Here is a 23,668-nt window from a genome sequence, read left to right as displayed (position 1 = left end):
GGCTCGGACGCGCAACGCGCGAGATCACGTGACGAACATGATGACTTCTGTTTCACTACTTGTCCCCACCTGGGCAGTTTCTATCCCGCATGGTCGACGAAGACTATTACAGACCGGGCATCCAGCACGTCCTCAGAGAAGATGTCCATCGCCCGAATAGGACATGAATTTTCATTGCTAGGTATAGGTGCTTCATGCACCAGTCTGCATGATCCCGGACAAATGAAGATCGATGATCAAAGATCCGTCAACAAGTTCGCAAATCGCCTTCGCTGCTGCGATGCGTGAATGGTAAAAACGGAGACTGAACCGCAGACAGTATCGTACTCGCGCTGGATATTCTTTTACAGGGAGAGCCTGAATCCGGCTCCAACTCCAACTCCGACTTAGTTTGTGGCTGCTGTGATTTCTGTTGCTGTAAAGGGGTAACGCCACCGGTGGACTTCCCCTTCAGCCTTCGATCGATAAGCCTCTGGCGAGTACTGTATTGCAAGTTTTCGACGACATGTTTGCGCAGGTGCAAATTCTCCAGTATGGGCGCTTTCTTGTCATTCGACGCGTCGAGCTTGCAGTCTTGGTCCCTGACATGGTCATGATCGCGCAAAGCTGGATGGGCCAGCTGCAAATGCGATGGAGTACTAGCTCTCAGTGCCTGTTCTTGCCGCGCACATTCCTGAACTTGCATCAAGAACGTGCTATTTCTCTCTGGAACTATCTTTCCGTGCTCTGGACTTGGCTTCACTAGTAGGCGCTTACGAGAAACATAACCGTCAGGCGAACCAGGCACCGTAGTACACTCAACAGGGGAATCCGGACGGACCTTCGAAGTCGTGTAGCCATCCTCGTCCTCGTGATGGCCATTCTCGATTGCTGCTTGCATTGCAGCCATCATAGCCATGTGTTTGAACGTCGCTTGCTCTCCACGCAGCAAGCTTAGATCGCTCGATGTTTCTGAACTGGTGTCCGGTTTGACGATACCTGAGCTTAATCCTTGTATACCGAGGCCTTTGAGAGTAGGCGAGTCTGGGATGACCTCGGACCGCGACGACGGCGTTCTGGGACCTATCTGCCGACCTTCGAGTCTGTCAAGAGCTCGGTGGAAGTGCCAATCTGGTGTGTTTGGTGCTATCTTCAGCACTTCGGTGGTCGTGTCCCCGCCCAGATACCCAGGCTGCTGGAGCACTGTAGTGTTCACGACAATGAAACTCTCGTCAAGCGGGGAAACCGGACTGGTAGGTGGCACAGGTGGTGGGTCGCATCGCTTGGGTGCGGTGATTGGCGACGTCTTGCTCCGATTTTGAGAGTCAAATGCGGCCGTGCTCTGCAGATGCATATTATGTCGACGATCGTATTTGTCTGACCATTGGGCTTCGTCCTGTCGGAGGCGGAGATCTGGAATAGGGCTCGTCGCTTGTTCGATGCATGTTCTCACGGAGTCGTTTCGTATTGGAATTACGGGAGATTTGTCAGCTATCGAGTGTTTCGGGACGGCATACTTAGGTTCAAAGTTGCGGTGCATATCGCCTTCATGCTCATTAGTTTCGTTGCCTTTGTGCGCAGGCGAAGCCGATGTACGCCACTGTGGAGGTATACCTGGTGCACTTTGCTCATCTGCAGGCTCAACGCGCTTGACTTTTGGCACACTCCTTGGAATCAACGTCACTTTTCCGGCAGGGCGTGTTGCTCGCGTCTTGTCATCTCGTCCAGGAGGAAGTTCACCGTGCTCAAACCTCCATTCCATCTCCACTTGTTGACGCTTGTCCCAGCGACGAAGCCAGGCCGAGCCATCTTTGTGAAGGGTATCTGCCTTCGAACGTGTTGCAGTAACTCCTGGATCGGTCACCGAAGACATTCTTCCGTCTACTTCAACCCCTCCTCTTGCGCCCTCGGAAGTTGTACGAGTGAGATTTGCTCCACATTCTTGCAAACGAACATCGACATCGGACGAGAAGGAACTACCGATCGTTTTGGGTTGACGGGATTCTTTGTCATGACGTGGTCTACTTCTACCGAAAGATGCTTGTTTGACTGACATGCCGCTGCAAAGGCCTTTCGAGATGGCCTATGCGGTTCCAAAATGAGTCGAGATAGCCAGAGTGTGCGCACTTCGATCTCACGAATTTCGACAGGGTAAAGATGAGGTGACCTGCAGCAAGGACAGGTCGAAGGTACGATAAAGTTGTGATGACCCGACAAATTGATGGGAGACACAGAAAACGCTGGAAATGCGGTGTTGCGCTGTGCCCTCCGTGGGTCATTGGAAGTGCCATGAGCTGCGAGCATTTGCGGCATCATAAGCACATTCACGGCATTTCACTTGATCGGGCTGTCAGAATTTGACCCGTACGCATCTGATTGCCGGTCAGAAAACCACCATTCATTGTCTGCCTCCTTGTTCACATGTTCATCAAAGTTTTATGTGCACAATTACTTGTCGTCTCGGAGCAACGGCACGGTGTTGGAAATTCCATGGCGCTACTACCACTCATGGCAGGCCGGGCAGTGAAAGTGAGCCAAACACGGCTGAGTTCGCATTTTTGCAAACGTAAATGTAATTCTGCCATAATTCGTAAAGTCAATGATCGCCAACACGATCGTTCAGGAAGAAATTCTAGCTGCTGTGTATGATGAGTTCCGAGATTTGCGGAATGTTGAAGCTGCCTACCTGCCGCCCTGCCTTGACCCAGATGCATGCCAGATACTCTTAGAATCCGTCATCAGCTCACGCAAAGCAGATCTGCATTATCAATCTCATCCAAGAATAGCATGCTTGCATAACAGTCTCGCGACACAGGTCACAAATGAGGTATGATCGAAACCCTGCACAAGGACGACTGACGCGAATGGCCTTCAATTTTGTGCATACAACCGCGTCCACTCGCGGGCTGTATTTATGGCCTCCGGCTGGTTCTCCTATGTGAGGTGAGACGTCAGTGTGGGGCGAAAACTCATTTCTAGACAGTATTTACCTTCCACTGTTTTGCGACTGCTTCGTTCAATGGGTCTTCTGGGTTGGGCGCACCAAGCAAAGCTTGAATACTCAAGAGAATTGTTCGAATTTGTAGCGCAGGAGACCAGTTATTTTTCAACACGTCGAGGCATATGCGGCCGAGTCGGTCGATGTTGGGATGATAGATCTTGGTGAGGAATCGTATCCGCGGTGGACACATCGGGTAGTCATCGGGCAAGAAGAGCTCCAACTTGAATACGCCACCTGTGTCTTCTTTCAGCGCCAGCACAGAGCCATGCGCAGATGATTATCCAGCTCACCCTCATAGCAGCTCCCTCCTGGTCCTTCTACAATCACATCAAAGTAACGAGCGTTGTCATCATGAGGTTGCGCAGATATCCCGGGTACTGGCTCATTTTGTAGCCGCTCCGTTTCCTTGATGATTCTCTTCGGCAATGGCGCACTCATCGTGGCGCCCTAGCTCTTCCAAGTGCTCCGTGAAGATCTCGAAAGTGTAACGCTATCCAGATCAAACGCGGCGGATGGTGCAGCCAGAAGAATTACGACTTTGGCGACAAGGGATTGTTGGTTAAAGACGGCTGCAAGAAAAGATCAAGGTGCCACAACGAGCTTGAGTGCCAAAGCGAATGCTCTCTCTTCAAGTGTAGTATTCTCAATCCCGGCTATGCTGGTCGCTGAGATGGATGAAAGGTCTAAGTTCATTGACGAATAGATGAGGTTGATGTTACACCACTGCAGTCCTATTGCGCAAGTCCCCCACATTGATTACACATCTGGACATGCTGCGCCCGCTTCGATTGTGCCACTTTCTCCCACAGGACACGCTCAGACCGGGTGGCTTGTCATGTCGCGTGCTGCGTGCGTGCGTGCGTGCGCAAGCACGCTGTATGCTTCAGAAATTCTATTGTGTTTGACAGGACTTCGTCGAAAAGATTCTCATCTCTATTTGCCCGCGCAAGGCATATTGTGAATCACAAAGTGTGCATGTCGCGTGATTCTTGCTCTACACGAGTCCAACCGAACGCCATTAACGCCTTCAACAACCGCAGCATCAAGACGCGCCGATAACTAATTCAGGTCCACGCCAGTCGAAACACAAACACACATCGTGCGAAGGACATGGTGTGAAAGTGCAGTCCCCTACTCATAAACGCACTGCCTTCAGGAGGGAAGGAATACTCATCTTTAAATCTCAGAGCCGACCGATGACGGCAAAGCCAGGCAAATTCAGATCGTCGTGATGCTAACACGGTTGACGTATGATGCCGTGTGGTTTCCTTCGCTCTCCTGATTGTGCATGATTGAGAAATCTACAGAGCTCATGACTTGTAGATCGGAGCATCATTGAGTCACGAACTCCCACTTTGGATCATGGCACAGCATTTTTCACATTGGGCGCAAAATAGACCGATACTGTTGACATTGACATCGGTCGCAGCCGTCGCATTCGGAATATGGACCGTCACTCAGACAAGCCCGTCGAAGTCTGCATTGCGAAGAAGTGGCGCCGTCCATAGACAGCACCGAGCAGACTATGGCACGATCTCTTGCTCTAGGCCCACTCACGATGCACCTCTTGGCCGTGTGATCTTGACGAAAGATGGTCAGCAAGTATTCAATTGCAACATTGCGACGACTCCCATGCCTTCGTACGAGGGATACTTCCATCTTCATAGAGGTGAACTTGTGGACCTCCGTAGCGTCGCATTGCGGTTGGCTATTGAATCATGTAGGACTCCGCAGCCGGACGTCTTCCGCGGTCAGATGGCTATTCTAGGCTTGAGTGATCTTGTCGAGGCAATGCGGACAGGCACACGTGATGACTTTGAGCGGCAAATGCGTGCAACTTCGAACTTACCAGCCACGAGCAATTTCCATCTCGACGTGTCCGAAAGCGAATGGCGCGACCTTACAACGGCGAGTTCGCAGGCCTTGGACTCGTCCATGGCTCTTGATTTCGACCAGCGCACCATCAGCGACGTCACAGATGTGAACATGAGGCGGCGGACGACAGAAAAGGATCCTAGCCAGGAGCTCCGAAGTCTGCTGTATCACATCGCCGAGGAGGATGCCAAGCGCCAGTCCTATGTGCACAGAGGAGTTCATTGCGAAGAATGCTCAAGTGTTATCAGAGGTGTTCGCTGGCATTGCCTTCAATGCTTGGACTTCGATTTGTGTTCCCTCTGTGAAGCCAACACACGACATACACCCAGCCACGTTTTCGCCAAGATCAAAATACCGATCCCATGGTTATATAACAAGCTCGATCGATCATTCGAGAACTGGTACCCTGGGCCTAATCTCGGGAGTGCTGGAGAAACCTATATGGGAGTTGGCACCGCAGAGTCCCTCGCCAACAAGCACTCCTTCTCACAGCCCCAGATTGAAGCACTTTTCGAGCAGTTCTCTTGTCTGGTCAATGTTGAGTGGGAAGATGATCTGGAGCGCATCAACTGGGCCTTCGACAGGCGCGCGTTCAATGCTGCCCTGAGCCACCAACGGTGGCGAAGCCAAACTGCCGCTAGTCTGTTGTACGACAGGATGTTCGACTTCTACGATACTGACAAGAATGGTCTGCTGGGATTCGAAGAGTTTGTTTCTGGCATAGCATATCTCCGAGGCGTGGAGCGAAAGGGCTCGTTGGCTCGAGCCATCCGCGGGTACGACCTCGACGACGATGGCTTCATCGATCGGAATGATATGTTGCGCATCATGGAAGCCAGTTTCGTCATCTCACGCGAGATCACCAATGATCTGGTAGAGGCTCAGACGTTGGCCCAGATCAGCGATCATGATGCGATAGAGTCGTTGCGAGGTCGCCAACCTATCAGTTCAATACTTCAGGATGGCGATATTGACGAACGTGCAGAACGCATAGTGGAAGGCAAGACAATAGATGCGTTTGGCGATAAACAACCGGATCCATGCACCGCGACCATAATTGCGGCCGAAGAGATGTGGCCTACAGAATTCACCCCGCGGCCACTCGAGCCAGGGTCGTCGGAGGAATACTTGGCGTACCGAGCATATCTTGACATGCTCACCGGCAGGCCCTCGGAGACTGAGTCTGAATTGAATGAATCGAAGGATAGTTCATCACCTTCGAAGACGGAAGATGCTTTGTCACCCACAGAATCGAAAGACAACGCCTCCGCTGCCAAATTGGAAGATGATTCACCGAGCCTGAATTTGAAACCTGATTCAACGCCAGCTTCTGTATTGGCGAAGCAAAGCGAATCTGGCCATCGAGGCATCCTTTGGAAATTGGTCGTGAATAGCATTAACGAGCTACTGGACGACATCTTCAAGGAACATGAAGACGAGGAGAAAGCTGCCATAGCTACTGCCCAGCTTCGTCATGAAAGGCGACGGGATATCCAACAATATATCGAAGCTGAACAGAGGACCGGCGACGTGGCAAGTTCTAAGAAGGACATCGATATGATGACTGACGACTCTGCATTTCAGACATCTGAACTACAGCCATGCACATATATCACAGGCACCTTCAATGGGGAGCCAATGGAATCTGTTTCAGCAGTCGCTTATGAAGCGCAAGACGCCGTATCAAAGCCCGTCGAAGAATCCGAGCCCGAACCAGAATCATCCACTTACAGCCTCGAGAGATTGGTCGCATTGGAGAAGGCCGCGCAGAAAATGACGAGTCGCGGTGGTCCGGGTAGACTGAGCTATGCTGAGGTGGAGAGCGCTGCCGACACAAGGGACCATATCCGCGCGCTCGTCAGAACCTGGCTAGATTATGCTAGCTTCTGAGGTGTGACATTTGTTTCGTTCGTTAGAGCCTCTTAGAGACATACCTTTGTTGTAAATGGACACACGCACGGCATATCGATAGGAGAGGCTTCGAAGACGACGATGCACATGCAGGATCAGTTTTCAATACACATCAGTGGAGGGCTATGTCTACAGAGCGACGCGTTCTCTCGCATGTGGTATTGTGATATTCAAATATGGCCCCCTCACAAGCAGATCACCGAATTGGACCGCAAACGAGCGGATCCGGCAGACTGATTGACTGCATGCCATCGGAATCTTAGCGATGCTTGTTGCAGTTTGTGTTTAGCGTTCAAGGGGTCTGTCTTGTGCGTGGGGGAAAAGGGATCTCTGTCGCCCAATTCCAGACGAATTCTAGGGCTGACGTCGATCGTGGGGAAAGAAATGTCAATCTGAGATTCCGTGCGCCTTTTCAACACCCGGCTTCTGCCATTTCCCTATTCATACCACAATCGCGTTCGGACATCGGCGCGAATTTCGTTTGCGATTTCATGCCACAAGCCTACGAGTCGATGTATTGCACTATTTTTGCGTTGATGCATATAACAATATTCATCGATCTGTCCCTAGTTGAAACGACTTCTGTCGGCGCTGGCGGTCACTAGCAATACGCCACACGGCAATGGGACGCCCATGTTCGTAAGGTCGAACAGGTGGTCAGACTGTCTAAACAACCAAGTGGTGCTTACACCACTTTCTGCTCGAAATGATCCATGAGACTGATCGCGCTAGAACTGCAGCGTGAGCTTGAAAGCGTCCACCTGCGAGTGTAATTGATGGTATACCGCGGCGGGATACATGCGCTGCCGCTCTTGGTCGATTGCATGTGAAGGCAAGCATGGACAGCGACCAGATCGCGATCAGTCTTACTAGTAACCTTATCTACGCCCATCGATACTGTGTCTGAACATTGGAAGAACCTCAAGATCATTAAAGGTCCATTTTCGATACGACAGGGGACCAGCAGGGGGGCAAATCCAATTGCAATCGCAGTGACTTCCGTGACGCATGCTTCTCGAACGCGCGCCTGTGACGAGCGGAGCCGCGGAACCGTTCCAGAGAACGGCCCTCTTGAGTGGCTTATGTCGATGCGTCATGGGTAAAATGTCAGTACTGTAGTATTCCGCAAAGTGAACAAGCGAAAGGCTGCACTGCCTAGCGGACATTGCCGGATAGTGGTTGTTTGTCTCCATCGTGATGCTACACACCAACATGTGAGTGCAGCAGATATTCCGACATCACAGCGAGGGATCGTACGAGTGAACGACGTGTTCTGAATGTACCTAGTAAGGAATGCATCCAGTCCATGAAATGAGCGAGCGTGGCTTTGATTGGCCAAGCCTTTATCGCGAACATGAAGTTCTGGAGATGCAATTCGCTGACGACTGTGAGTGTCGGCAGATGGCGAACCAGTCACTCCAGTCAGGTTCTACCCACACCACTTTGTGATTCAGCCACCTTGCAGAGAATGACTGGACCACATCACACATATTCACATGCTTCTTCTTCTAGAATCGTCGACCCAAAAACTCATCGTCACCTGAGCAGAATATGCAAAGATTATGCGATTGGGACCTGGGCGGGCGAGGAAACGAATGGTGTTTCAGCCGAGATTGAGGCGAAGTCGGCGAATGGGTTGGACGAGAGGCCGGCCGTGCCCATGGGCATGCCACGAGTGCATGCCATGCCCACCCTCTTTACTTCCTCCCCTCCCTAAAGCCGGGGAAGGCAACCATTATTTTGGTAAAACGTGGGATGTGTGGGGTTGGCCCTTCATTCCGTGTGCGCATCCCGGGCTGGCCACGCGCCTTCTCGCGCATGTTCGTCAGAAATCTTCTCCCTTTCAGCTACGATCAGATACATCGTGCAGCCGAGAGACCCAGCGCTCTGGGCTCGTCGCCTGGTTTTCATCACACATGGCTATGAAGATCTGTTGATTGTGGAATTGTGAGTCGGTAGGGACAACCTCTACGCCTCGATTCGCCTACACTGGTCACGGACTCAGGGACAAGTCCAGAAAAAGAACATTGTGTACATGCATGCACGCTTCCATGGCTCTCCGCTTCTGTAGGCCTGCTGCATGGCAGGCCGCATGCAACTGAAGATACGCCGTCAAAAGTCCGAAAGAACACTGCAGCCAAGGCATACGTATGATCTTTTTGTACACAGGACAGTAGTAGCTGGACTCGGTCACCGCTGTCACGGTCAACCCGGTGAATGTAGAACAAGTGAAGACATATCTCGTCATCATCGCTTGACACGTGAATTGCGGTTATCTATGTCTTTGCATGATGCCGGGCGAGATACGGTACGCGGTTCACAGAGGACTACGATGCTGCTAGCCGATACGTTGTAGATACACAGACATCTGTGTCACAATTGTGCATCTGTAGTCTTTCGCAGTCCGACCGGCAGCAGAGCGACAGTAGTCGTCGTCCGCGACGGAAGATTCGCCTTGCCCGAAATGGCAACTGATTGCAGCAGAAGGCGCGGGCTTCTTGCAGACAACGAGGCGGGCCGTTGTATGCCGTCGAAGGCTTTGCCCACAGATTTCAAAGTTTCTAATGTTGTATTGCACGGTGCACCCACGCTACAAACTCTGCTCCCCGTAAGCGACGACGGGTCTGTGTGTCTTTATCCTATCGTAAATGCCAGGTTGCGATTGAGAGCGCAGGAGCGATAGATCGTCGGGAGTATTGGGGGTTTGATTGCAGCGATCGCAATGGTGAAATACACTCGCGCAATCAGACCATCCTCGTACATATAGAAGGATTAATCGAAAGTCGGAAAGTCTCTCGCGAGGCATGACAGGGCGTCTCTGTCGCAATGCGGTGTGCGATGCATGGTTACTTGGTCGGGTACCCGTACAGAACTACGACATCTGTGCATGAGGCGGATCCGGTGTAGAATAATGGTAATTACCTAGGTATAATAATAAACCGATGATGATGAATGATGAGTCAGTGGTATGTACAGGGTTGCCATGCTTGGAAGGCGCATGCCTGCATTCCAGACAGACTGTAGGCCCTTCCGGCATGTGCATGCACGCACAGAAAAAAAATTGTGCCACATCCCGGGCACTCCAGACGTCCATGTTCACAGTCGAGGCATCCCAAATAAATTTTATGGAGTCGCTCGGCGCGATTGATGTGTCATTTGAGACTGTATTGTTCGGTGTACAGTGGTACATCAGGTACCTAGTTATTGACAAGGGAGACCATCTGTTCGTACAGAGTACGACGGCATCATCAGATAGATACTGGAGACAGCGGGAGGCACGACAGGGAGGTAGGCGGGAGACTCGAGGCAGGCAGGACCACCACCACCACCACCACCACCACCACCACCACCACCACGTTGTCTTCGCTCCGCTTATATGTGCAAGGCCGCCGTCGTTCGCGCTTACTTCCCTAGCGCGCAACCTCCAGGGCTCTACGAGGCTATGACCTATGACCAACCATGCGCGGTCTCTCCGACGCGGGATGTCACAGCCTCGTGATCCATCTTCCTCATTCATTGCGACTCAGCGACCTGGAAGCCGGAGGGCAACGCAATGTATGTACGTACTACGGCATCCCTACCTCCTGGGTGACTGCTCGACTGCAGCGCATGGTATGATCGGTAGGTACAGACCATGGCCTTGGCCTTCCCGCCGGTAGCTTGTGACGATGGTAATAAATAGAAATCTCGATTCCCTTCGATGTCTTTTCCCAAAATCATCTTTCGAATCGCTTCACTTGCGTACTGTTCGCTTCGACACTCAGACCGCGTTCCCTCTGTTGTCCCTCTACTTGACAATTAGGTCGTTTTGCACTCCTCCCACCTGTGGTATTTCCACCACTGCTTCACCAGTCACCACCTCTACCATCGCGCTCTACACCACCAATCTGCCAATATTTAGCAGACCTCAAATCGCCACACTTGCAGAGAATAATCTTAACGTCTCGCACTGCACCATGTCACCTCTGATCTTAGACGACTCCAGCCCAGAGTCCTCGCCAAGGAGCAAGCGGGATCTCTACTCCTTCGTGGTTCACTCTGCCGAATACAACGACATTCAGCGACTTGTCGACATCGAATTCTTCGCATTCGAGAACGAGAAGACCAACCATGTTCTCTCATACCGAGACCACAACCAGCCTGATCACTTCGAGCGGACCATTTCATCTTACCAATCACTCATGCACAAGGCCAAGAGCTTCCGGCGGCGCGCCAAGTCAAGACAGGCTGAGCGCCGAACCCCAGCAAACAATGTCACGCAATTTCGCAAGGTCATGGACGAGGACACGGGTGTGATTGTGTCATGGGCTAAGACAGAGATGAAAACATATACACCAGCAGAGCTGGCTAGCCCAGCGGATTGTGGTCATGAGAACGACCCTCAAATGAACCGAGATTGGTTTGCATTGAATGAGAGGCTTCGACGGGATTACATGGGCACAAGGCCGCATTGTTGTAAGTTCCGTAATTCCGAAGATCGAGAGAGGACGTGTGCGCTGACAAGTACGATTGCGACAGATGTGGGCATGTTGGCAACTCAACCTTGCTTCCAACGAGTCGGCGCCGGCACTCTTCTCCTGGAGCTAATTTTGGCCGAAGCCGACCAGACCGGTGTCGAGTGCTACCTGGAGGCAACCGGCACTGCGAAGCCACTTTACGAGAGACACGGTTTCGTCGAGGTCAACGTCATTAGATTTGACCCTGCCTCATATGGCATTCACGGTTACAACGTGGAAGTCCAGACGATCATGGTGCGTCCTGCTCTCGACGAATCCGGCCGCAGGAAGCAGGTGCGCACCTGGGACACATTGGGACTCGACAGCGACGATGAAGACATGCAGACCATTCTCTGATTTGACAGTATGGTGGATCTCCAATGACGGATACGGACGGCATTATACCTCTCTCAATTTTGTGGTCCGGTGGCTATTTGCATCGAATTCAGCCGATGGCGGGCGAACGCGTCGTGCACCCACGCGACGTCACTCGATCAAATTTACCACCGTTGCCCTGTGTTCGCCCCCACCACGCCAAAACAGGGGCGGCGGCATTTCGATTTTTGTGTTTTCTGGTGGCATCGGCGTTGGCGGTTTCTTGGAGCGTTTATACCAACTGTTCATTATCTGTGTTTTCTTGCCTATGAGCACGATTTTTTGGGGGGAATTGTTTGTGCGCGCGAATGCGCGACGCATTTGCGCGGTCGTAAAAAAATGGTCGAAGGCAACAATTCTTTTGTACAATGCGGCCTTGCGATGAGCCATTGTTGTTTGATCCTCTACATCGCATTCCATGGTTCCTAGAGGGGATTTCTCGCAACCAATCGGATTTAGCTTCTTAGTCAGAACTGGTCATCTCCTGGCTTCGCCCACGCCCGTTTCTCATCGCGCCAGAATCATCACTTCTTCATGCAAGACATCCATTGATTTAGTCGTTCCATCGCACCTCCAAATGGAGTCGAAGCGGGGAAACAGCGCGGGACTTTTGATAGCTCGCAAGTCCGCTCGAAATGGGACCGTGGAAATACAAAATCCACACAACTGCTCGCGTGGGCATGGGTTGGAAACTTCTGAGCAATGCCCAGCCATACGAATGGTATTTCACTGGCCAGCGTCCTTTCCTCCTGACATCGACGTTGACTGAGGATCTGATGTTGCATTGTCATGCGATTCAGCCCACGCTGCCTCCCCCAGGCTCGTCTTCGCATCGACGACATATTCCGGAGTAAGCGAGAATCAAAGGATCGTGACGCAATTTCAAACGCATCTTTGTCCTACTAGTGAAATTGATGCCCGAAGCACATGCCTTCGAACGGCAGAACCTGTATCGCTCCAGATATGTTACCGATCATCGGGACAGCAACATTTGGCGATGCTGCCAAGCCTTGCTACGAGCTGCATAGCCTTAATCATAGCCGAGCTCATTGACGAAGCAGATCCTCTGCACACCTCTACATTTCCGTCTAGAGCAGGGTATCAATTTTGGAAACAGTTTCGACGGGATAGGAGCATAACACGACTCTAGTGATCTGCAGTTGATGTGGCTTTCTTCGCGATGCTGAGGAGGCGTCTAGCATTTGAACCATTGTCGTGCCGCTCAGTCTTTACTCCGACGTCGACCTTGCTATTCGGGACAGATCGTGTATAATAAATTAGTTCTCCAGCAAGTTGCAATGATACAGTAGTACACAGATGGAAAATCAACATCCCACGCGTTCCTCAGCCCTAACACGTCCTCGATGCGACTCCACATCGGCACTGATCCACGTCATGCTAAGACATTAGCGTGCCGATTTTGGTCCTGACTCACGGGGGTTGTCCAGAGTGGGCAATTGGGCACACGACACTTGCATGAATACCACACCCTGGCCGGTTTGCCGGACATGGCACTCAAAGGGAACATGGTAGATAGCGGCCTTGGAGGATTACCCAGCTGATTGGTCGCAACATGCATGCCACGATGGAGCTTCAGCTGCAGGTGCCCTCTCTGTACTTCGCCACTCCGAGATTTAGTGCAAGAGATGCGATAAGTACCCAGTCTTGATTACTACAATGATCGCCCGTCTACGGGAGTGGTGGAGACTACAGAGATCCACCTCGCTTGCACCAAGAATTCGCGTGGGTCGACGCTTTTCGTCAACGATACACAGCGGAAAAGAGAGAGAAAAAGGCACGATGGTTCGTTCCATCGCCGATATCCGGGCACTCGCTACGGAAAAGAAGAGAAATGTTCAGCGTGCTTTCACAAGCTGGCATAATTTCCAACAATGGATTCAAGTCCCGGAAACAGAACTCGATCGGAGCGGACATTCCTCGACAACATCTCATCGCTGGTCAAATAAAGATCTCGACCCTACGCCTCCCGAGGAGCGAACATGGGCTTGGTACAACTATGTCGTGTTTTACTGGGGATTATCCTTTGGCAATTGGCAGCTCGGGTCGACGATGATCGGACTTGGCTTGAACTGGTGGCAGGCCATCTTGACCATTTTCCTGAGTCAATTCATATCCTCTATCGCCATGTTCTTCAATTCGCGATGCGCGAGTGTATACCATGTCGGCTATCCCGTGGTCGGCCGGAGCGTCTTCGGGATGTACGGCGCGTACTATTTTGTGGGCGTCCGAGCTGCCTTGGCAATCATCTGGTTTGCCGTGCAGACCTTCATAGGGTCCGCTCTGTTCGCCGTCACGCTCCGATCCATTTTCGGCGACAGCTATACGAACATCCCAAACATGTTGCCTGCTGATGCTGGCATTTCGACTGCCGGAATGTTGGCCTTCCTGATCTTCTGGCTCGTGCAATTTCCGTTTGCCTTCTTGCGGCCCTACCAGCTGACCAAGTTTTTTTGGTTCAAGGCTATTATTATGCTACCCGCTATCTGGGGACTTTTCATCTTCTGCATGGCCACTACCAAAGGTCAAGTAGGTCTTGGTACTTTGTCCGCTGGTAAGAACACTAGCGGCTGGGGCTGGTTCTTCGTATACTCGATCAACGCGGGAATGGGTAAGTGACAGGATATCAATTTGACATTGTCACACTACGGCTAACAACCTCATCGGGAACACCGCAACATTAATCTGCAACCAGCCAGACCTTGCGAGATACTCTAAGTCGAAGACTGGGGCGATGTGGTCGCAGCTCATCACCAACCCGATTGCTGTGACGCTATCAGCAACCTTGGGCATTCTGTCTACTGCCGCAATAAACAACGCTTGGAACGACGCACTGTGGAATCCGTGGGGTCTAATGGACGCAATCCTCGACCGATACTGGAGTGGAACGACTCGATTCGCCATCTTCCTCGCATCCTTTGCGTGGTCTTTCACCATTCTTGGGACCAATATTGCCGCCAATATGATTCCTTTCGGGGCCGACGCCTCTATGCTCTTACCACGTTACATCAACATCCCACGGGGACAGATTCTTGTCGCCCTGCTAGCCTTTGCCGTTGTCCCATGGAAGGTGAGCTTCACGCACAGGTTTTTCTTTTCGTCGTGAGAAATTGTCGACCTCAGAATATGTTCGCTGACTTTCGATCGCGTTCATAGATTCTGAAGAGCGCAGAGACCTTCACGACGTTCCTTGCCGGCTACGGTCTTTTCATGTCGTCGACCGTGGCAGTCATGGTTTGTGACTATTTCTTGCTCACCCGCGGAAATATCTTTATCACTCGCTTGTACGATGGCTCCCGGGAGAACAAACATTACCGCTTCACCGAGGGCTTTAACATGCAAGCTATCATCGCGTATATCGTAGGAATCGCTCTGCCATTTCCAGGTTTCGTCGGCTCGCTTGGCGCAACTGTTAGCATCGAAGCCGAGAGGCTTGGCCAATTGGGCTGGTTGCTGAGCTTTTTTACTACGTTCCTTGTATATTACATTATATGTCGAGTGTGGCCGACGTCAGTGCAGAAGATCATCAAGGAGAAAAACCTTGGATTCGAGGAAATGGCCGTGCACGACCAGGCTGTCTTGGACGGAGTGCGTGTCCACGACGAGATCGCGGGCAAGAGTGTGTTCGACGAGGAGAAACATACAATGGGTATGGATGTCCACACGATTGACTCGACAAATTCACAATGATGAAAAGGATCAACGAATTTGATTCTCATAACGATGTAACGAAATGAAATGGGATATATTTTAAAGACAAGTGCTCCTCACATCAAGTACATTCGCCAAAACTGCTCCAATATTATTATCGTATTGACCGGTCACCGGGATAGGTCAAGATGAGTCAAGGAAATGCCTGATCGTCCTCAGGAGCGCTTCATACCGGGTCTGAGGTTCTGATTATTTCACGCGTGATTGTCTCGAGGCCGAGCTTAGATGATACTCGGTGCTCCGCATCGCAGCTGTAAATCAATGTGCGTCGTGCCTGCAGATCAGTAGGAGTGGGTGCCGCGATCTGAGCATCAGCATGTGAACGCATCATTTCGAGTTCTACTGTACGTCGGAAACCTGTTTTGTTGAAGGAGAAGCATAGTTAGCCCACCCAATTCGCTGCACGAGAAAAGAAGTCATGGGCGAAAATTACCTCTTTGCTTGTAAAACGCCTCGTTGACGTCCTGCGTCATTACCGACGTCTTGGTGCAGCCGGCATCGATAGCGAGCTGGTTCAATTGCTCCAGCATCCTCAAGCCGAGATTTTTGCCTTTCTGGGTGGGCGCCACGCAAAGGTCCTTAATTTGGCCGACAAGACATCCGCCATTGACGAGTTTCCGCTCCAGCAGCAACGTGCCAGTGCAAACGACCGTGCCGGAAGCATCAGTAATGACCATGATGGTGTAGGTGTCGTTTCGGGATTGGAGATAATAGCACTGTTCGTCCCACGCCTTGCGGGACATGATGCCGATCGTCTTGAGCTGGGTATATGTTTCGTAGTCGGTCTGTTGGAGCGAGCGCATACGGTAGCCGCGTGGGAGCTTGATGGCGACAGTCGAGCTTACGACAGCGTGAAATAATGGGGAGTATGCGGGTAGTTCGTGAGCGCGTTCGGGTTCGGCGACGCTGATGGTCATATCTATATCGTTGTTCCGGGTTGGAGCATCGCAGTCCTTGGATCGTCTGTTGTTCATATCTTGCTTGCCATTGTGGGGCTTGAGGGCGGACATGAATCCATTTGGGCTTGTGATGATGCGAAGCAATCTGCTAGATTTTCGCTTCATGTTCACATCATTTTCGTCGGTGGGTTTGTTGGAAGGCATCGCTATATCCGCGATCACTGTGACACGAGTTGGTTGAAATGGGGAATATACGAATCCAAGGCGGTGCTCTACTCAATGATATATATGCCATTATCGACGTGATTACGTCCACAAGTTTCGAGGTGGTCATCTATCGGTTGTAGCAAACGGCGTGCCGTGTGTATGTCGTAACGTCTTCCCGTACCAAAATCTAATAATCTCCCAGGGAGAAATGACACCTGCACAGGCGCCCTCGCTATTATAACACGCGCGTATTGCGGTCGATCATGATTAGTCCGACCCTGCGATGAATACAGTAAGCACGTTACATTACATGACAAGACCCTTGAACTCAACCATGGTCTATCCTAAGCAGCCACTGTTGGCACATGACGATGCTCGCTAAAGCTGACCCGTTTCGAGAAATTAATGGGTCCATTGGCCGGCAGCAAATGAGAAGAAATTGCATCGCTTTCTCCAGGTCCTATTCCAGCATTCAACGTGCAATTGCAACCGCAACCCGTCGGACAACGAAAATCTGCCGCTACAGCACCAGCAAGCACGAGTCCGAAGCAAACAGGATGGCTGGCGTGCAAACAATCTGGGCAAAATTGTCTCGCGCCGCATATGACGGTGTAACAGATGCTGCATAGCGACGCGTCTCGCGCTGGACTCTTCCTTGGTATAGTTCGGTAGAACGATTTCTTTCTGCTCTTGGCCTTCACACTATCAAGACTGGCCAATTTCTCCAATTCAGCAGCATCGATGGGAAGCTGTTGCGATCGTAGTGTCTCTGCATATGCTCCACACCATATCGCACATTTCAGCTTCAACTCGGGCGTGAGGAACTGGGCAGGAGGACCCTGCATGGTTTCATCGTAAAACGAGCCCTGATTTTTATACGAAACGCTCACTGCGCGGGCCCCGCTAGGTTTGGTAGCAAAGCTCATATCATTCGCAATCGCGTCAACATCGCGCTCTGGATCTTCCTGCGTCCAGTTGGAGCCGCGGCGAGCCTCACTTGCAGGTTTGGCAGTAGAAGCGAACGAGACCGATTTGCTCCAACTTCCAATCGGAAGACTTGACGACAATTCGCCATTTGGACTTGTGCCTGCTTTCTTGAGCGGTGGAGAGGAGCTATAAGCAGGGAATTTGTCGGTGATGCTTTGCGCATACGATCTGACTGCAGCACTGAAGCTCGAGCGGCTGTGTTCAGGGCTCACCGAGCCTGGAGTTGACAATCTTTGTCCTTGTTTGGAGAAGGGCGAAAAATTTAGAGGCGGTGTACTAGCTAAAGAATCGAGGTACGGGGTAGTGGGCTGAGACGGATTTCTTGAAGACGTTCTTGATCCTAAGGTCTTCGTCGGCGATTCTTCATTCTGCTCCTTGTGAGGTGCAAGTCTGGGCTGCAGTGCAGGGAATGCTGTACTCTTCCCAATTGTAGAAGATGCGGGACTGCTTGGGTCGAAGACAAGGCCGGGTACCGAGCCGTTGTGCGGAGCTGTGCTCGGTGTATTGAATTTCAGACTTGCTTTGTTGGAAGCTAGAAGTAATGCAGATGTTTTCGCTAAGAGCTGTATGTCCGCCTGCGTTTCGATCCACTGCAGCAGCTTTCCGATTGCCCACGCAGATCCAAACGAATGATTCAACCAATCCGCTTGAACGGTGACGAAAGCAGATCGAAGAGGCACTTGCGCGTGTGAGGAACTGCCATCAGCCCTGGCAAGGAATTTCCCGCGTCCCAATTCTGCCTTAGCTTTATGAGTATGAGGGGCGTTTTGCTGCGCATGAAAGATCAACGCAAGAGTCCGTAGCAAGTCTTCATACTGAACCAAGCTCGCAAGCCCAGCGTTGATCGCATTCTTCTCGCAGACTTCGTGATAATGCTCTCCTAACGTAGAGAATATCTGATAATGAAAGTCAGGCCTGCTTGGGGCCTGAAGCATACTGCGCTGATATACTTGAAGGATAACCTTGGGATGGACGCTATTGGCTAACACCGCAAAGTTAGACTGTTTGGACTTCCACGATAGTCGACTTTCGAACGATGATAGCTGATGAGCAGCGTTGGAGTCGTGTGACAACGAAGTAGCGAACGCCGTGTGATCGACGCTCGCAGCACCACTACGATTGATGCGAACAGATTTGATGTTTCCAAAGGCAGGAAATATTCGCGAAAGTTCGGAAAATTGATCTTCTGCCGATCCTGGTTCTGGGACATCTTGCCCAACGACAACCTCTGCAGGTTTTACTTTGAAGGGCATGAAGAGGAGCAAATCCCCGCTCCTAGTAAACTGTGCACCGCATGTCCTCGGCAGCGGAACGTTGACCTTTTCTGGCAAAACTCCTTCTTTGATATTGGAACTGCTCGGAAATGCTTCGTCGTCCGAGTCGCTATCGTGAACAGCAGATGAGTGAAGTGTGTCGAATGATGCACCAGCCAACGGAGAAAGATGCAAGCTTTCGTCAATCTGTGGCATGAGATGCGTGGATGGCCTTCGAGCCGGTATACTTGGCGAGAGAAATGGCATCGAGGATCCATCGCCAGATTTTTCGCGTTGCGGAAGCTCCAGACTGGAAGTCATGGACTGTGTTGGAGGAGTATCAAATTGAGAGGTCCACGTCGAACGCTTACCGCGAAGGCGCAGATGGGGCTGTATGTATTGCCCCGAACTGTGTACATTCGGTCGTTTGCCTCTGGCGAAATGATGAAGTATGCGATCAGTGGTCATTGTCCCTGCATCTGAAATAGTTCTCATCGAACGCGACCGACTGCGCCCTCGTGAGGGGCGTGGCATCAATTCGGCCACTTCCGATGGCACAGTGTAGGCGTCAAAAAGCCCTGCAGAGCATGTGACGACTTCAATGTCCCCATCCGAGCTGCGAACAGTAAAAGCGTCGATTGCAGGATTGACGTGGAGCGTCCAAACCTCCTGGAGGCCATCGGCACTTCGTCCAAGCGTGCAGAGTACCAGAGTGTCGCTTTCGTCTGAAAGGGCGAGGAAACTTGACGGCCCAAGAACAAGGACCTGCCTGAGAGAAGATGTGAAATGGTGCCGAGAGGCCTGTATTTTCAAATTCGTCGCCCCTCCGAAGACAGCTTCTTCTGCATCCACATCGCCTCGATAAAAGTCCAGGCCAGCAAGATCGGCGGACTCTTGATCGTTATGAATCTGTCGGCCTATGCTGAGAATAAGTAGTCTGCCATCGGCGAAGAAGACAGACAACCTCTCGACGTCCTTAGGGTCCCAATACAGGCTAATGACCTCTGAAGCGTCGGAGTCAAATGCGTAGACATGTGGTTCAGCATGCCCAGTCCAGAGGACTAATTGATCGGCAAAGGTTGCAGCTACGCAGTGATCGGACGATGGATCGAAAGCGAGATGACTACAAGCGCTGCGTCGGGATTTGATCGAGCGATATGGACGACTGCCGTCATGTAGACACCATAATGAGATATTTCCGTCGATCGTCCCTACAGCCAGTAGTTCTGGCTTACGAGGATGCCATGCCAGAGTCCGCACGATTCGGCCATTGCCTTTCAATAGTACGGCTTCTGCGCTGGTGAGTCTCAGATCAAATACCCATATCTGTGATCCACAAGCGACAGCTAGCAGATCAGGCGCTGCCGGTGATAACAGTAGCACTGGACGAGAAGACCATGATGCATTTCGATGTATGATGTGGTGAGGTCCTTGATGGGTTCGGGACAATTCTCGCACGTGTATATCGCCTGCATCTATTGATGCGACATATTCAGGGTTAAGTACGGTGACCACCTGAAGAACCGGAGAGAGAAGGTGGTCTTTCTTGTCGATGTCGGTCATCGCGCGTTTGACCTTGATCACATTCTTCAGCCATCGGATGCTGAAGTCTTCGGACCGATGTAGCTCTTCGCTCCGCAATCAACATGCATCGCGGTGGAATTTGTTCGTGACTAGAAGCCCAAACGCTCACATCAGACTGTATATGCGGCCTCAATGTCCAGGCGCGTAATCACGTGATGTATATCACGAACACGTTACCCCATTGAAGACATGGGCATCACGGTACAATTTATTTGTTAGGTCGGTATCCTTCACGTGTTCCCTAACGAGCAGATTTCATCACGAGAAACGTCAACATGGAGGCCTTGGAGCAGACGCTGCGTTCGATTCTACAGCCAATCACTCACAATCTTCCGCCTCAGCTCCGCGATGCAGCGACCCAGATTCTGGGAACGCAATGCTACAAGTCACTCGTGTATAACATCAACATCACCGATGCCGACTGTCTGAAGCTCGCCATCTCGAAGGCACTCGGGATCGCCATCATTGGCGCTTCATCGATCGTCAAGGTTCCGCAACTACTCAAATTGCTGAACTCACAATCTGCCGAAGGAATCAGCTTCCTCTCCTATCTCTTGGAGACTACGAGCTACCTGGTCACTCTCGTATACAACATTCGCAACTTGTTTCCCTTCAGTACATACGGCGAGGTCATCCTCATCGCCATCCAGAATATTGTGATTAGTGTGCTGGTCTTGCAATATTCTGGAAAGGGGGCAGGCGCCGCAGTCTTCGTAGCAGGACTGGCAGCAGCTGGCTATGCTCTCTTTAATGAAAACGTGACTTCGCTGGAGACATTGCAGTATCTCCAAGCTGGTGCTGGTTTGTTGGGCGTCGCAAGCAAACTTCCGCAGATCATCACCATCTTCCGCGAAGGCAGCACTGGGCAGCTCTCTTCCTTTGCGGTAAGTTCATCCATTTCGTAAGCTGCTGCTTCAGCATATTGACTGGCTGGCTATTTTCTAGGTCTTCAACTACCTCGCTGGATCTTTGGCCCGGGTTTTCACCACCCTGCAGGAAGTTCCTGACAAACTCATTCTTTATGGATTCATTGCAGGATTTTGCTTGAACGCAGTGCTTGCTGTCCAGATGGTCTACTACTGGAACAGCACGAAGAGCTTGGACAACAAGAACACAAACGCAAAGTCAACTGCCAAGAAGGCTGTCAAGGAGGCCACAAGCGCAAGCCGAACCTCCGGAGCTCAGGCAAGCAAGACACCGTCCACAAGACGAAGGGGCTGAGCATTTCTTTTTCATCGTGTACATCTTTCCTTCACTTTCTGTGCAGTCACCTACAACCCCTCTTTGTTTCGCTTCAAAAGTTGCAGGATCATCGAAACCCTGCAGATTCAAGCTGCTCCCACGCCTCTGCCATCTCCATTTCGGAGGGCATATTCACGATCATCAGGTACAGCACATCTTCCCTCAATAGTCTTCGTACCGTCTCAATACCCTGAGTGGCCTCGTGCCGGTCATCCTCGTACTCAACGTGGGCGCCAGATTGTGCCCCTCGAACATGTTGATAGTCCTGGCTTGACTGTCTAGCAGCAGGCGGAGCATTTGCGGAGCTTGCTCTGAAGTACTCTGCATTCCGGAAATTTGAGCTTCCAGTGGCGTGAGCAACTGTATTCGCAGCAACACCTAATAAATCGGCCACCAATGATCCGGCAAGCAGACCCCGCTCCTGCAGATGGCGATTTGGCTGTTGATACGACTCAGCGGGTCGATAATCCGATGCACTCGGGTATTTAGCATTTGCAGACCTGGCTGCGTGTTCGTTGCGCTCTTCGGTCCTCGCATAGAGCTCATCATGGTAGGCGCTGCCATAACGTCGTTCACTTTTCCTCAGATGCTTGGGGTCCCTACCGCGCTCCATACGACGAGCATCACGTTCGATTCGTCTTTCCATCCGGCGATCTTGCAATCTCTGTCGTGGGTTGTATGCGCCATTTGTAGCCCACGAGACAATACTAGGTAGCTCACCGCGTTCCGGATTGTTGTAAACAGGTTGTCTTCTTGGTATCCTGTCGGGCTGTGCTGCTCGTCAGTATGTCTGCGCAGTACATGGGAGATTGCAAGCACTCACTATGTTCAGTTGAGAACGACGGTCGATATAATTGCTAACAACATTCCCGACCGAGAAGAGGCTGTTGCTGACGACTCCTGTCACGCCCGTGTTTAACATGCGGTCCACCGCAGGGAAGACCAGAGGTGCGGCGACTGGGCTCGGCCGCGAGGATCGGGCGGGAGCTCCTGCAAGCCGCATGTCACGCATTCGGTCGCCAATCTCGCCTGCTTGCTTTGCGTCCTCGGGTCGATTGTACAACGGCATTGCGCTCTCCATCGTCGAGAAATTTACATGGTCTGCGCGAATCAAGCTTGTCAGCGCTCCTGAGTGTGCCGAGCGCTGCATCTCCTCATCAGGTTTGTATTTCGCGATAACAGCCAGCAGACCGGCGGGTTGGAACACGGTCTCATTTATACGGTCCAGGAAGTTGTTCACTTTGCATCCAGCTGGCGCCTCTGGGCCCATTCCAAATACTGTTGCTGCAGCGACTGTGGCCATCATAGCTATAGCTTGCGATGTTATATTCTCCGCCACAATACTCGCAGCAATCTGGATGGCTGGAAAAACAGGAGATGACTGTAGAGATTTGTGAAAGTTTGCGAGTAAGGTTATGAAAGCATGCTGATCGATGCCACATGGTTCAAGCAAGGGTGGGTAGGCTCGTACAAAGCCGTGAGCATTGTTGCGCGGTCGTCGTTGAGGAATAATGATTGGGCACGGGAGCGGCTTCTTTGCTGGAGCATGTTCACGATCTCGAGCTTTGCTGTCACTGGCCCGCACTGGTGGCGGCAGTGTCCCCATTACATTACGGACGAGGTCGTCGACAGTTTCGTTGATCCGCATCGTCTCTGATTCCTCATAGCTGGGCAAGCTTGCGTTATTGAGTTGACCAGATGCTTCATCGAGTTGCCAATCTTCTTCATCGTCCTCGTACTCGTCCGTATCAAATCCTAGATCGGATCCGCTATCCTCTTCTTCAATGATGTGAGCCTGAGGCTGAGGAGGGCCACGGCTCGATTTCTCCGCGGGCTGTGGTCTTGAAGCATCGTCAACAGCCTCTCCGTATGCTGGAGGGCATGTTGCAGATGCGTCAGCCACACTTGCACGCTGCACTCGCGGTTCTGGAGTATGTCTTTGACTTGAAGCTTCGAGTTCGAAGTGTTGCGATGGATCGCTCCCGCCTTGTCCAATGGGAGCGATACGGCGAACCATGAATGCGTGAGTGATCGGAAAGGTTATTGCTAAAGCACGAGGGCAAAGGTAGGCAATGGCGCTGTTTCATGGGTAGAATGTAGATTGTGATACACAGATGTGCTACTTATATT

General features: G+C 51.6%; 8 protein-coding genes across 8 annotated transcripts; 4 read left to right on the top strand and 4 right to left on the bottom strand.

Moving 5' to 3' along the window:
* Positions 1-86: 86 nt before the first annotated feature.
* On the bottom strand, positions 87-2,351 carry K489DRAFT_10804 (uncharacterized protein). The gene has a single exon (XM_033598867.1). The coding sequence runs from the start codon at positions 2,033-2,035 to the stop codon at positions 248-250; it is 1,788 nt and encodes a 595-aa protein (XP_033464281.1). The 5' UTR covers positions 2,036-2,351; the 3' UTR covers positions 87-247.
* A 499-nt stretch (positions 2,352-2,850) lies between these two features.
* K489DRAFT_309535 (ubiquitin-conjugating enzyme) lies at positions 2,851-3,418 on the bottom strand (the record flags this gene model as incomplete). Its single annotated transcript, XM_033600639.1, has 3 exons — positions 2,851-2,913; positions 2,970-3,214; positions 3,271-3,418. The coding sequence occupies 3 exons, from the start codon at positions 3,416-3,418 to the stop codon at positions 2,851-2,853; spliced, it is 456 nt and encodes a 151-aa protein (XP_033464280.1).
* A 924-nt stretch (positions 3,419-4,342) lies between these two features.
* K489DRAFT_366427 (uncharacterized protein) lies at positions 4,343-6,745 on the top strand (the record flags this gene model as incomplete). Its single annotated transcript, XM_033602775.1, has 1 exon — positions 4,343-6,745. One exon carries the CDS (start codon positions 4,343-4,345, stop codon positions 6,743-6,745), a length of 2,403 nt encoding a protein of 800 aa, XP_033464279.1.
* Positions 6,746-10,722: 3,977 nt separating this feature from the next.
* Positions 10,723-11,619, top strand: K489DRAFT_405965 (uncharacterized protein; the record flags this gene model as incomplete). The annotated part of the gene is made up of 2 exons (XM_033607202.1): positions 10,723-11,221; positions 11,285-11,619. 2 exons carry the CDS (start codon positions 10,723-10,725, stop codon positions 11,617-11,619), a joined length of 834 nt encoding a protein of 277 aa, XP_033464278.1.
* Positions 11,620-13,277: 1,658 nt separating this feature from the next.
* On the top strand, positions 13,278-15,425 carry K489DRAFT_375332 (uracil permease-like protein). The gene is made up of 3 exons (XM_033603663.1): positions 13,278-14,266; positions 14,322-14,725; positions 14,812-15,425. Exons 1-3 carry the CDS (start codon positions 13,315-13,317, stop codon positions 15,343-15,345), a joined length of 1,890 nt encoding a protein of 629 aa, XP_033464277.1. The 5' UTR covers positions 13,278-13,314; the 3' UTR covers positions 15,346-15,425.
* On the bottom strand, positions 15,377-20,275 carry K489DRAFT_397555 (uncharacterized protein; the record flags this gene model as incomplete). The annotated part of the gene is made up of 4 exons (XM_033606910.1): positions 15,377-15,723; positions 15,800-16,537; positions 16,654-16,750; positions 16,862-20,275. 4 exons carry the CDS (start codon positions 20,273-20,275, stop codon positions 15,533-15,535), a joined length of 4,440 nt encoding a protein of 1,479 aa, XP_033464276.1. The 3' UTR covers positions 15,377-15,532.
* A 248-nt stretch (positions 20,276-20,523) lies between these two features.
* K489DRAFT_348408 (mannose-P-dolichol utilization defect 1 protein) lies at positions 20,524-21,517 on the top strand (the record flags this gene model as incomplete). The annotated part of the gene is made up of 2 exons (XM_033602372.1): positions 20,524-21,180; positions 21,242-21,517. The coding sequence occupies exons 1-2, from the start codon at positions 20,572-20,574 to the stop codon at positions 21,515-21,517; spliced, it is 885 nt and encodes a 294-aa protein (XP_033464275.1). The 5' UTR covers positions 20,524-20,571.
* K489DRAFT_375330 (uncharacterized protein) lies at positions 21,252-23,655 on the bottom strand. The gene is made up of 2 exons (XM_033603662.1): positions 22,362-23,655; positions 21,252-22,307 (listed from the first exon to the last, which is right to left on the bottom strand). The coding sequence occupies exons 1-2, from the start codon at positions 23,553-23,555 to the stop codon at positions 21,606-21,608; spliced, it is 1,896 nt and encodes a 631-aa protein (XP_033464274.1). The 5' UTR covers positions 23,556-23,655; the 3' UTR covers positions 21,252-21,605.
* Between the last annotated feature and the right edge of the window lie 13 nt (positions 23,656-23,668).

Source organism: Dissoconium aciculare, assembly GCF_010015565.1.
Source record: "Dissoconium aciculare CBS 342.82 unplaced genomic scaffold K489scaffold_1, whole genome shotgun sequence".
In the NCBI taxonomy this organism is placed as follows: Eukaryota; Fungi; Ascomycota; class Dothideomycetes; order Mycosphaerellales; family Dissoconiaceae; genus Dissoconium; species Dissoconium aciculare.
This window is presented reverse-complemented; position numbering and strand designations above follow the sequence as displayed.

Bases quoted from the DNA above. Each gene is read 5' to 3' on its own strand.
- K489DRAFT_375332 (XM_033603663.1), top strand. From the start codon at position 13,315: ATGATCGCCCGTCTACGGGAGTGGTGGAGACTACAGAGATCCACCTCG. The intron at 14,267-14,321 runs GTAAGTGACAGG...ACAACCTCATCG, and splicing joins CTCGATCAACGCGGGAATGG to GGAACACCGCAACATTAATC. The intron at 14,726-14,811 runs GTGAGCTTCACG...TCGCGTTCATAG, and splicing joins TTGCCGTTGTCCCATGGAAG to ATTCTGAAGAGCGCAGAGAC.
- K489DRAFT_10804 (XM_033598867.1), bottom strand. From the start codon at position 2,035: ATGTCAGTCAAACAAGCATCTTTCGGTAGAAGTAGACCACGTCATGAC.
- K489DRAFT_375330 (XM_033603662.1), bottom strand. From the start codon at position 23,555: ATGGTTCGCCGTATCGCTCCCATTGGACAAGGCGGGAGCGATCCATCG. The intron at 22,308-22,361 runs GTGAGTGCTTGC...CGAGCAGCACAG, and splicing joins GTCGTTCTCAACTGAACATA to CCCGACAGGATACCAAGAAG.